The sequence below is a fragment of the Lolium rigidum genome, chromosome 3, assembly GCF_022539505.1.
Source record: "Lolium rigidum isolate FL_2022 chromosome 3, APGP_CSIRO_Lrig_0.1, whole genome shotgun sequence".
Classification (NCBI taxonomy): Eukaryota; Viridiplantae; Streptophyta; class Magnoliopsida; order Poales; family Poaceae; genus Lolium; species Lolium rigidum.
This window is the reverse complement of record NC_061510.1, coordinates 255259254-255272672: the sequence shown is the minus strand read 5'-3', so window position 1 is coordinate 255272672 and position 13419 is coordinate 255259254. Positions and strand designations below refer to the sequence as shown.

Genomic DNA, 13419 nt, shown 5'->3' with positions numbered 1-13419 from the left:
TTGTGAGCGCTCGGGCGAAAATAAGAGGTCCGTAAAATCCCGACGGTAGCAACCCGACTGGTCGTGTAGGGCCTCTATTGGAGAACACAGAGAAATACAGCTGGGGCTTTATATGGACTTATGCTCGAAAAAAAATCCAACTCTGTAGAGGAGAGGCGGCGTTTCTTCAGCGCAGACGGGGCACCTGACCAGAATCGAACTTCGGACACGGTGGAAACCCTGACACGTCTCGTGTTGATAGGTACATCTGCATCGTACCTATGTGTTTTTTCAAGAAAATATACCTTAGAGCATATTTAGTCGCTGTCTCCTAAAGAAATTTGGGTCGCGCCGTATGTTTAACCTCCCCAGCCGTGCCCCAAAATTTTTTTTTGGTTCGGCGCAGCTCAATACGGTGTCTGGTGCTTTGAATCTATCCACGCTACAGGGGACGCTTCGGAAACGTCGGACATAATGAAAACCCGCGCCACAAGTGGCAGACCCGGTTCGTTAGCGACACAAAGGCATGCAACATTGCAGCTTTGCCTTTATGGCGATGAAGATTTCTAGGGCGGTGCAGGCCAGACGTCCTCCGTCGGCGCTGCGCCACCTCCACACGTTGCCGCCATTCGCATTCATGCGCTTGTTCGCGCGCCTTCTCTACCTCTTCCCGCTCTTTCTCCCCACCTCTTCCCGCGTCGCCACCGGCTATAAAAGGCCGCCCCCGCTCGCCATCTCTACCACACATCCACAACCCTAGCCGCTGCCACCCTACTTTCTCTAGACACGTTCCATATGCCAGGTTCTTCAGCTGGCAGGGGCAGGGGCGGTCGTACTGCACACTCGTCATCGCCTGAGGAAGAGGACTGCTCCTGCAACAAGTACTTCGAGTTCGTTGTCTTCATCAGCGACGACCATTTCGGCAAGAAGAAGCTCCCGGACGCGTTCGTCGAATTTCTTGACTGTCGGGGGCCGGCCTCGGTGACCCTGCGGGAAGCAGGCTGCAACTTTCGTCGGTGGACGGTGGAGGTCTTGTTCAACGGGGAAGGCAAGATCTACCTCCACACCGTCTGGAAGAAGTTCGCCCGCAACCACAACATCGAGGCCGGCTGCTTGGTGAATTTCTTCTATGAAGGCGACGACAAGATGAACATCAAGGCTGCACTACCATCGCGACTCATCAGGCGATGACAGCGACAATGACGGCGGCGAAGAAGACTATGTTCGCCTTCTAGTATAGGTTTTATGTCCTACATTGGTGTTTTCCAAGGTTTCTCGAGTTCTTCTTCGTCCATTTCAATGTTTTTTTCATGTGAAAGCTACGAAATATCTCCAAAATTATAAATAAAACGTTAATTTTAAATAGAAAATTGGTTGGGGTCAGGTTTGGGGGATGCGGTTGGAGAGGGACGTCCCCCAAACACGACGTCCCCCAAATGTTTTATCAGACGTTTAATCCGAACGCGATTTGGAGGACGCGGCTGAAGATGCTCTTACATGTTCTTTTCCTTTAACTTCAGCAGGCGTTTAGGCTGCCTGAACCTTTATGAAACGATCAAGAGGGATAAAGGACAGACCTAGTACCCGTATTGCTTTTACAAAAATACCTGTATTGTTTTTTACAAAAAAAAAGAGTTCTTTTGGTTTCCTTGTTCGACACCTAGGATTCGGGGGACGGGATTACAGCCTAGTGCTTTTGGTTTCCTTTTTGGTCTTTTTGTCTTTCGGTCCGCATGCGGATCTTCTGTAATGAAAACTCTTTTCTATCTAATCGGATGTCAGTTTGACTGCCCGTTCCTAAAAAAAAAGTTCTAGCTGTGTGGTCATGTATTGTATGAGTAATTACTTTCCCTATTTCTGGACACAATCTCAACGATATAACAACAGGACGACACGGAACCTGAAAAAATTGGTGGCATTGTAAACATGCATGTATACATGTTCAGACTTAAGCAGAAAACAACTGCATCCTACAACCTACCTATTATTGTACCAAAAAGGGAAATGGTTCGGTGTTATTTATGCGTGATAAACTGAGCTCTCCCGTTGGCCACCAGTTATCGAATAGCGAACGAGTGAACCGGAAGCTTTGCTGGGTTAAATGGCTGATCTTGTTTCAGTAATTACGATGTTATGTGGCGGCAAGCAGATGCTTTCACATGTAATTTTTAGCCTCTAGCAGCATGATATTATGTGTTAATTTCCAAGTTCTACTTCTATCTAACGGCAACAAAAGGCTATTGTTGTTGTTCTAGAAGCATAAAATGTTGGTAAGCAAATATAGCTTTATATGCACAATGCTTGTCCGTACTGAACTTCTTTGCGTGGACTTTATGCTTCCGTTGTTATAACTCATCTCTCATAGAAATTGACATGGTTACCAAGGCGATATTAAGGGTAGCACCTAAATTACATTGTCCTTGCTTTTCCTTTAGTAACCATTCACCAACTCCATCAATTTTCGTTGTGCTTTTTTTAGTTCCTTCAATGTACTTATATTGCACTCTTGTACTAATAGGTTCATTGCATGTGCCCGCCAATTGGCCAAAGCCTCGGAGGTGCCTTTGGTAAATGATTTACTCCGTAGGATACACAAAACGATAGGTCCGCTGCCTTCATGTACAATCTGATCTGTTCCCTTTCTAAGCTTCTATCGACTGAAGTTGGTGTTAGATTGTGTTAAAAGTATGCAATTCCTTCTTACCTATATCATGCAAAACATTGATACTCCCAGATAGCTGAGGTCGGAAACTGCATGAAAGATTTGATTGACTACAGCAGGCAGACTGGATCTGGACCAATCGGTATGGCATCTTAACCATTTTATCCTGTTGGTTAATTTCATATCAATTTTTTCAGCATGAAACAAATTTGCACATGCCATCTGCATACGCACTTGTACACGACATAAATATGTGTTCTTTGGTTTGTATATTTAATTAACATTATTTATTTAGTCAAGTTCTCTTGCTATACATTTTGTACTTGCCTACTCATGCCTCTAAATATCTTCAGACTTCAGCCCGTACCCTCTTGGCACCGGCGGCCTCGGCGAGCAGCCTGCCTAGCGAGTCCGTCGTCCAGCCAAGCTATCGAAATCAATTACTTTCAGAATTGGAAAGCACAAAAAAGAAAGCAATTCCAAAACATGTCGGCAGGTCCTGAAACTTAAACGGTGCAAGTTTTACAGGAATACAAGGCCACGTGTCTATCTATGCATGTCGAAAAGTGCTTAAATAGCTGAAGGTATCAGAGAAAAATGCAGGCGGCTAAGACTTCTTGGCATTTAAGCAGAACCTTACAAGAAGAAACAATAATCTACATAAGTGTTAAGCATATAACGGACCAGGATCCGTCTGAAAGTGACGATCGGTAGCTAAGAATAAAAATCCAAACCCCAAACACAACTGGGTATCGTTTCTTAGTGACGTCTGGCTCGTTCGAGCATGCTTAATCTCCTTGCTGCCAAAATGCGAGAATATCTAAGCTGACTCATAGAAACATGATTTTGAAGCTCCCCGATCATGCAAGGGGTGTACACATATGCTTCGTATATTCCATTTGTAGGCGATCTGAAGTAATCTTTTGGTCGCATTTTGCCAAGATACTGAATCTTCGAGCTTCTCAAATCATAAGTCACTGATATAAATGATGAATAACTCAAAAAAACCACCTCTTTATATGGGTGAAACCCAAGAAAGTAGAGGTTATCGAAGCAGCCATAATCACCATCTTCAGTATTCAAAACATTATCATCGTCAGAGTTCCATTCCATATTCTCCCTCATATGCATTCCATCCTGTTCTCCTTCTCCCCCCTCATTTTGTTCCCTTTCTTCATTTCCTTCTCCTTCTCCCATATCATCATCATCATCGTCGTAGTAGTTATTGTCATCATATTTATCATTATCTTCAGCTTCATCATCTAAGGTCCAGGTTTTCTTAAATCCCGTGAAGTCGCAGAACGGTAATGATTTCAATGGATGAAGACCAACATTATGCTTCAGCTCCCAATCCATTTGCCCGTTTGATTCGACAAGGTTAAAAACCCGGAGTCGGTATTTACCACATATTGTTGCAAGGGACACTCCTTCTTTTGATTTCCCAAGATATTGTGCATTTTTACTTTTCCCAATATTTTGTGGCATTTTTATAACTTGGTACTTGCCACTTGACACGAAGAACCTGCAAATATCAATTCATTGAAGAAAAGAATATCAATATAGAGATTTGCACATAGGATAATAAACTAATAGTACAATAATTGAGAAGGTATAACTTTGCAATGATGTTAATACCTTGCAACAAACGCACCACGGCAATGCACATAGAGTGATCCGCTCCAGTATACACCATAGCGCCACCTAGGACCACCAAGAGACTTACTTTTGGGCCTCCGATAATCCGCTCGAACACTTGCCACTGTGCATGCGGCCTCGCCTTGGCGGACAAAGGACCTCTTCTGCCACTGCCTTGCAGTAGACGAGAAAACGTCTACTATCCACAAGGATGGTGGCCACTCCATGGAATCGTTTGGGTCTTCTTGCTGGTCAGGCACTGGTGGGACCGCCTTCTTAGGTTCATCCGGGATCGAAAACACCTCATAGCGTGGTGATACCGCAGGGTCAAAAGCAAGGTATTGGTTGTGGCTGCCGTCATTCTTGCTGGGGAGAAGGTCCCACCGTCTCGTGGCGGGGTTGACCACCCAGAGCTTCCACAAATCCTCGTAGAGAATGAGGCCATTGCAGTGATCGAGGATCTCACTCATGTTACAATGCTCATCGTAGCCGGGCAAGAAGTCTAAGTTGCCGTGGATCACCGGCTTCCGCGCTGAGGGGCGCGAGAACCAGTGCGGGCGCTCGTAGTCGATGTAGCTGACGAAGATGCCCTGTACCGAGTGCGGGAGGACGTGTGGGAGCAGCAGGCCGTGGTCGTCCACGACGGCACGCCACGCCTTGCGGACGCAGCGGGACGCGGCGAGGTCGCACGCCTCGAGGCGGCCGAAGATGTCGGCGAGCGCGTCGACGGGCAGGGCCTCCGTCTGGTCCATTGCTGATGGCCGGCTTCTGTGACCGGCCGGCTTCATGGAGACCAGAAACGGCGGCGGCGGGTTAATTTAGGCGGGTCGTGTAGGGTTCTATCGGAGAAGGCAGGGAAATGGGGAAATACCGCTGGGCCGGATGCTGCTTATATGGACTCTTACGATTGCCCAGGGTGCGAGCCGGTCCAAACTCGCTAGCGGAGGGGCGATTCTTCCGTTTCTGCATTGCAACGGGACCAAAAAGACCTGACCAGAACCGGAAACTGTGGTAACCCTGACACTTCCCGTGCTGAACCATATTTTGTAGAAAGACATACTGTATACTATACGTGTTCTTTCACTTTTGTAGTTGTAGTACTACCTCGCGCATTTCACGACGAACTTTGACCAAATAAATTGAGCAACAAAATTTTAATTATATTTTACGTAATTGATATCGTTGGATTTATATTAAAACACTTTATAATGATGCTAATTTTGAACCAGAAATCTTTATATTTATGGTAATTTTTAGGGTAATTTTTAGTAAAACAAAAAACATGTAAGACGAGGGTGCCTTATTCTCTGAAACGGAGGGGAGTACAAGATTGCTATATCACAGACAACTGGAATTGTGCCAAATTCCACTTGATCCGTTTTGTATAGAGAAGAGCCGAGGCTGAGACGGGACGCGGCGGCTGTCGTGGTGTCGCCTGCCGAATGACATGTGTGGGTGCTAGGGAGGGGGAGTTCACCGGTGCTGAAGACGGGTGCGGTTTAGAGGGATGTCTGGTGCGGGTTGCCAGACTAGCAATGGTAGCGGTTAGGTTAGTAAGGGTAGGGCGGTGAGGCGAGGGGACAACGCTGCCATCCACTAGAGGGTCCGTAAGATGTTAGATGGTGATCCAATGATCCAGAAGAAGGTGACTAAGATTTAGAAATATTTAAGTGAACTTTGATATAGGTAGAATCATTGTTTCTCGAACTTGTAGGCATGGTTGAGAAAATTAAAAAAAAAACCATCGCAATTTGTGGATAGGGTTTCAAAAAACCGCCAATTCAAGGTTGACACGTATAAAAACGCTAATTCGAGTCTAATAATGGTTTTTGACGGCCAAACTAACATGTGGATCCCGCTGTTAGGCTGAAGTGGCACCAGGAAAACTGTCAAAGGAGACACACGATAGACTTTCATAGGTCTGGCTTTTTTTGATAAATTGTAGAGGGACCACTTATCAGATCACACCCTTTCTTCTCTCCTCTCTCTCTAAAAAACAAGCACCGTTACCAAGGATAGCATGTGGCTGGTGTTCTCCACTGGCTGCTCCGCCACGCCATTCGGGGAGGAGGTGTCATGGAGGGGGAGGAAGCGAAGACGGAGGCTCGGTCGCGGGGGAGGCGCCCCGTTGTTGGTGCTTCGATTTCATTGTGCGCCACCGCCGATTTGTGACCACGAGTGAGGAGCGGCAGCGTGGCGGCCGGGATGTGGAGGGTGCAAGGGAGCATGCTCTTGCTACCCCTTCTTCCCTCGCTGGTCAAAGGCGGATGGGATAGGGAGGGACGGAGGAGGCAAGGTACGGGGACGGATAGGAAGAGGGGCAGGAGGCCAGGAGCAAGGAGATGACCCCCGTCGCGGACGGCCACGTATGCTCATGCATTGCCCCTCCGAGCTGCTGACCACATGAAAGAAGGACATGAGGCCCACGAAATTAGAATTTATAATGTATGAAGAGTTTTTTTGCAAAGTGTGCATGCCATGTCAGCCAATCAGTGTTTTTTTTTTGTTACGTGTCAATCTTGAAGTTTTTCAACCATGGAGTGATGATTTTTTTTAAATCTAACATAAAATGGTTGCTTTATTAAACCATGGCCACAATTGTGGTGTTTTTTTTTGTAATTTTATCAACCGCGGTTATCCTACTTTTTTTTTGAAAGTGGTTGTATATTAATTAAGACATAATATCTGGATTACAATCATTGCAAGCCGCTCTCGACACGCAGGTCGGGACCGCACTTAGCAGAACACCACTACTCAACTCTTTACGACTAAATTGACATAATTCATGTGCGACCTTGTTACATGTTCTATTAATCTTTAAAAATTTCACTTGTCTATCTGGTGGCTTCTTCCTTCTAAACTCCTTTGCGATACTGATTTCGGATCTATCCATGCTCCCTTCCCGGAAAGCCTCAATGGTCAAAGAGCTATCTGATTCGATAATCATGTCAGCTTCAGAGTTGTTTAAAGCAACTTGCAAGCCATTTAGACACGCAATTGCTTCAGCCACATAGGCCAATTGACAGTGGGGTATTAAGCCCCAAGCTGAGCAGATGATTTTTCCCAAATTGTCTCTGACTACTGCGCCCCAGGAGCCCGTCTTACCTTCTGACAGAAAGCTTGCATCAACATTGCACTTTATCCACCCTTCCTCAGGTTTCATCCAGGAATTATTTTCATTATTTTCCTTCAAGCTTGGGCCTGTCTATGAACATTTCCTTGTGAAATTGTACCTTTTCCTCGATCAGCAACAATATGACCTGCAGCTATACCTTGAAACGTAGTGAGATAGTTCTGTAAAAACCGAATCGAATTATCCACTGAAGCCTGGCCATTATCAAAGATGATATTGTTTCTATGGTGCCAAGCCCTCCACCATAGGAACATCATTTTACTTCTTTGGTCATGAGTTAGGCTGTCCAGAAGAACCAAAACCCAGTCAGGACCAGTGTGAATTAACTTTGATTCCGGTGGAAGATTCCAGGATTTTTCCAGGCCTTGTCTCAAGGCAATAGCTTTTGTACAAACCATTGTAGCATGGTATCCCGTCTCCTCCTCCATCCCACAGATAGTACACATAGGCAGGATATTTGGAAGTCTGCGAGCTCTATTAACCTGTACAGCAATATTATTAGTAGCAAGCTTCCAAGTAAAGATTTTTACCTTTGGAGGCACATTTGTACTCCAAATGACTTTCCAAAGATTCCTATCACCATTTTGGCAGCTGCTTGAATTAGGCGGTGTCCCGTTTTTCAGGTCGAGCGCAAGGTTTTACGCGCTCCTGACAGTGAACATGCCATGATTTTCAAGTGTCCAGGAGATAAAGTCCTCCTCATCATAGGATGGCAGTCTAATACGTAAGACAACATCAGCATCATGAGGCATAAAGATATCACGGATAACATCTTCCTTCCAGGTGTGGTCATGGTTGTTTATCAATTGAGAGACTCTTCTTAATCGTGAGTTGTTTACATTAGCAGATATTTTCATATTTCCTCTTGGCACCCAGTTGTCTCTCCAAATACGTACTTTAGCCCCATTACCAAATTCTCCATATAGCCCCTTTCTTTAAGAGCTCTAGGCCATGCATTATTCCCTGCCATCCAGGGGATGGGTTCTGGATAAAAGCTGTGTCCATTAGTTCCCCATCCGGGTAGTATTTTGCTTCCAGCAATTTTGCACAAAGACTGTCAGGGAAGACAATCAGCCTCCAGGCCTGTTTTGCCAGCAGAGCTTGGTTAAAAAGATGGAGATCTTTAAAACCCATGCCACCTTGTCCTTTCCTTTTTGTTATTTTATCCCAGCTCATCCAGTGCATCCGTCTTCTCTCTTTTTCATCACCCCACCAGAAATCTCTAGTTAATTTCATCAAATCTTCACAAAGCCCTTCAGAGAATTTAAAAACACTCATTGGGTAAGTGGGGATGGCCTGGATAACAGATTTTATCAGGACATCCTTCGCTCCACTAGACGCATATTTTTCAGCATAGTCAGAGAATTACTTTTTTAATTTCTCTTTAACCGGCTGAAATTTACCATCTTTCATGCGCCCTTCTGGCACTGGCAAACCTAGGTACTTTTCCTCAAAACCTATAGTTTGGATGTCCAGAATGGAAGCCACTACTTGGCTCTGATCCTCAGAACACTTATTTCCAACAAGCAATGAACATTTACCAGGGCTTAGGAGTTGTCCTGTTGCCTTCTCATATTTGTTTAAGACTACTTTGACCTTGCTTGCTTGATCTGAGTTGGTTTCAAAAAACAAAAGACTATCATCTGCGAACAGTAAATGAGAAATACCGGGGCTTCGTCTGCACACTTTCAGCTCTGTAATTCTTCCTTCATCAATTTTTTTCTGTAGAAGTTTTGATAAGCCATCCGCAACAAAAAGGAACAAATAGGGTGATAATGGGTCTCCCTGTCTTAATCCTCTAGAGGGGGTGAATTTATTTAACAGCTCCCCATTGAATCTAACTGAGTAGGAGACTGATTTGATGCAAGACATAATCCATCCAATCCATTGTTCAGCAAAACCAATCTTTACAAGTACACCTTCCAAATAAGACCAGTCAACTCTATCATAGGCTTTAGCTAAGTCTAGCTTATAAGCACAGAAGTTACCTTTTGTATCATTGCTTTTTTGAAGAGAGTGAATGCATTCAAAAGCAATCAAAGCATTGTCAGTGATCATCCTCCCAGGAACGAAAGCGCTCTGGTTTGGTGCAATTATATCCTGGAGAATCGGTCTCAGCCTATTAACCAAACATTTGGAAACCGCTTTATAAATAACATTGCATAGGCTTATTGGTCTAAAGTCTCTTAGACAAACCGGGTTTTTCTTTTTTGGGATCATCACGATTACAGTATCATTAATACCCTCCGGCATTCTCTTTGTTCTAAAGAATCCTTTTACTGCCTCAGTGATATCCTCTTTGAACACTCCCCAATGTCTCTGAAAAAATCTTGCCGGAAAACCATCCCTGCCAGGCGCCTTTAGTGGGCCTATTTGGAATAAGGCAGTACCTATTTCTTGGGATATTCACTTTGGCTCATAGGAGCATTTGCTCCCACTATGTGAATCTACATTTTGAAATTTCAAAAAATTCCAAAGTAAATTTTTTCATGTACATCTACACATTTTATGCTCGTGCACAAGTTTTCAAAAGAAACTAAAAAAATTTGTGGCTCCTGTAAAAAAGACAAATTTTGATGCTATAACACGACTACGTACAGGACATTTTTTTTGTCTTTTTTGTACATGCCACATAAAATGTTGTTTCTCCATGAAAACTTGTGCACTAACAAAGAATGTCAAGATGTACACCAAAAAAATTATGTCAGAATTTTTTGATATTTTTAAAATTATTTTTTAATTATTTTGTATAATGGGAGCATTTGCTCCTATGAGCCAAAACACCACCTCCCTATTTCTTCATTAGAGAAGTCTGCACATAATTTCTCATTAATTTCCTCTGAGATCTGAGGGACAATATCCTCTAAAATGGCTTCAGGTTGCACACCAGGGTCCGCTGTATATAGATCTTTGAAAAACTGATTTGTCATCTCTTTCATCTGTTCCTTATCGACAATAACCGAGCCATTATCTTGTTGTAACTTTTCTATTTTATTCTTCTTCGATCTCCAGGTTGCTTTTCTGTGAAAAAAATTTGTATTTCGATCACCTTCTTTTAGCCAGTTTATTCTTGATCTTTGCTTCCAGTACACTTCTCCTTGTTCCAGTAACTTGTCAAGCTCCTTCTCAATATTTCTTCTTGTCTCTTGTTCATTATCAAAGTTCCTTAGATTTAATTTCTTCAGCTTCTTTCTAAGCTTCTCTATTCTATTGTTCACCGATCCAACTGTTCTTTTACTCCAGGTCTGAAGACAGTCCATCACGCCTGAAAGGTTAGAAGCCACTGCACCCAGATCATGTGGTTTTGCATGTTTCTCCCAAGCAATTTGTATTTCCTCCATGAGTGATGCCTCTGCCTCCCAAACCGCTTCATACCTTCTCGGGCGAGCTGAAATATTTCCTCCTCCTTCCTGGTACATATCAAGTAAAATAGGGCAGTGATCTGAACGAGAAGAAGTAAGGTGAGTCACTTGGCTTTGAGGGTAAATGTTTGTCCAGCTAGGAGTGGCTACTGCCCTATCTAGCCTAACTTTCACATTATCTTTTCCTTTTTGTTTATTATCAAAAGTCCAAGACGTTCCACTGAAGCCAAGGTCATGGAGATCACAGTGAGAAAGTACTTCTCTAAAATCTAACATTTGCTTTTCATTTCTTTTCTTTTTTGATAAATGTTCACACTGCCACATGGTTTCATTAAAATCTCCTAACATAAGCCAAGGCAAATTCATCATTGGTTTTATCTTTTTTAACATATCCCACATATGATGTCTCATATGGGTTTTAGGCTCGCCATACACAAACGTGCACCTCCATTTTATTCCTTTTTTCGAATAAAAAATGGTTACATCGATAATTCTATCATTTATTTTAAAAAGCTCAACTTCTAAGTCTTCATGCCAGAAGAGGGCTAGACCTCCCCCCTTCCCTTCTTCATGGTAGGAAACCACATGTTTCAGTCCGAGCCTCCACCTGAGGTTTTCAACCACATCCTTTCTTTTCCTGGTTTCTGATAAGAAGACAAGCTGAGGCTGGTGAGTGTGCATGAGGTGTTCAAGCTCCTGAACCGTCCGGGAGTCGCCCACCCCCCGGGGGTTCCATGCTAGGGCTCTCATGGCTTCTGACAGGCACATCGAGTAGCATCTCGGATATGGGAACATAAAATTGTGGCTTGTTGTAGCAGGCAACTCGACAATAGAAACGAGATGAACCTGAATAAATCTTGCATTGATGGCATTTCAGACACACGTGTATACATCTTCAGACATAAGCAGAAAACAGCTGCATCCTACCTATATACATCTTCAGACTTTTCAGTACACACCCTCTTGGCGCCGGCGGCCTTGGCGAGCAGCGCCCTGGTGATCTCGACGCACAGGCCGGCGTTCCTGACGGCGAAGTCGTGGTACTCGTCTGAGAACACCACCTGCTCCGCGTGCTCCACCACCGTGCCCATGGCGCGCTCCTTGAGCGCCGCGCACGAGCTGACCCGGTCGGCCACCTCCAGCGTCCGCAGCGCGTTCTCGGGATCCACCGCCGCCGCCAGCCGCGCCTCGCACGCCCGTCCGAGGAACGGCACGTCGTACTTGTCCGCCGCAACCAGGAGCGCGTGCATCCGCCGCTCCGACGCCTCCGTCGCCGTGGCCGCCGCCGCGGCGTCGAGCGTGCCCGTGTAGAGGAATGCCAGGAGGAGGGAGAGCTCGTCGTGCGCGAGCTCCGGGAGGGAGACGCAGTCGCTGGCGGGGGCCGCCTTGCACTCGTCGGAGCATAGCATGTGCCGGAACACCTCCGACCTCGCCGCCTGCACGCACGGCCGGCCGGGGTTAGTTCTTCTATCACCAGGCGAGAAAGTCCGGGGAGGGCACGTTTAATGAAGTGGAAATGGCGGCTCACCAGGATAGCCTTGTGCGCTGGGATCGGAGGTCCATTTCCAGGTTTGACGACGATGTCGGTGTGAGCTCCCTCCATCCAGGCCGCCCCGAAGCCCTGCTCGAGGAACCCTGCCCGCTGGTTCGCCTCCTCCTCCCTGTCTCTCATCTCCTTTACTTGCTCCCATACTTCTGCCATGCCCTGAAGCAACGGAACACACATCAAGAAAAGCAATTTGAGTTCAAGTTTTACAACTTGTAAAAATAATAATTCAAAAACACCAGTGTGCATGCTTCAATCATCAGAGTCGTGTCTGTCATTATCACGGACCAAACTTTTTTTTTTTGTTCAGACATGCAATTCTTTGATGGAGACATGCAGCGCACTGCGCACCGGTCGGTAAAATTGCAGTGACGGCTGACCAGAACTCAATGAGGAAAAACCTGAGGCCCCGTTTAGAATGTAGAATCCTGCTTTCCGAACAAGCGACATTAGCTTGTATCTCGCTTTACATAATTACATGCAGAGTTTCAACTTAATTTTCCAACTTAATTCACTCGACATATATTCAAGAAAAACCTAATGTATATTACATTTGAGATGCAACATTGGAGGCCATACGTAAAGGTTTAATGAAGTTAAAGGCTTAGAGCTCTTGCCTTGGTGGAGCTGTTGGTGTGCTTGAACAACCCCCGGTAGCCGTCGCTTCCGCCACCGCCATCACCAGCGGCGCGCTCGTCGTCGTTGAGGAAGGCGATGATGGACTTGGCACCTTCGTAGCAAGGGAAGCAGATGGTGTTCCTCGGAGGCCTGTAGATGGCGGCCATGGGGCCGCAGATGCAGCAGTCCATGCTTCGTCCTCTGCTCCCTTCTCCCTTCCGATTGGTAATGGTGGTGGGGCAGCAGCAGCAGCAGCAAGGTCGCCATTGCCGTGAGCTGCGTGAGGATATAAAGATGTCTGGGAGCAGGAAGGGAGGAGGATGGTGTGTTGCTATTTTTCTTTTCCAGGACTAGTATTTGTGGTGGTTGCTAGCCGACTGAAGCAAACCACAAGCGATGCAATCTGAATAAAAATATCATCCTTTCTTCAGGCTTAATTTTCATAACGGAGGTATGTAAAATGCCTCCAAAAAAACAAAGATGT

At 45.3% G+C, this 13419-nt stretch overlaps 1 protein-coding gene across 1 annotated transcript; it reads right to left on the bottom strand.

Annotated features, from left to right (window-relative positions):
* Positions 1 to 11692: 11692 nt before the first annotated feature.
* On the bottom strand, positions 11693 to 13166 carry LOC124699346 (BTB/POZ domain-containing protein At3g56230-like). Its single transcript, XM_047231659.1, has 3 exons — positions 12935 to 13166; positions 12300 to 12476; positions 11693 to 12207 (listed from the first exon to the last, which is right to left on the bottom strand). The coding sequence occupies exons 1-3, from the start codon at positions 13124 to 13126 to the stop codon at positions 11695 to 11697; spliced, it is 882 nt and encodes a 293-aa protein (XP_047087615.1). The 5' UTR covers positions 13127 to 13166; the 3' UTR covers positions 11693 to 11694.
* Between the last annotated feature and the right edge of the window lie 253 nt (positions 13167 to 13419).

Bases quoted from the DNA above. Each gene is read 5' to 3' on its own strand.
- LOC124699346 (XM_047231659.1), bottom strand. From the start codon at position 13,126: ATGGACTGCTGCATCTGCGGCCCCATGGCCGCCATCTACAGGCCTCCG. The intron at 12,477-12,934 runs GCAAGAGCTCTA...CCGTTGCTTCAG, and splicing joins ACACCAACAGCTCCACCAAG to GGCATGGCAGAAGTATGGGA. The intron at 12,208-12,299 runs GTGAGCCGCCAT...CCGTGCGTGCAG, and splicing joins CAGCGCACAAGGCTATCCTG to GCGGCGAGGTCGGAGGTGTT.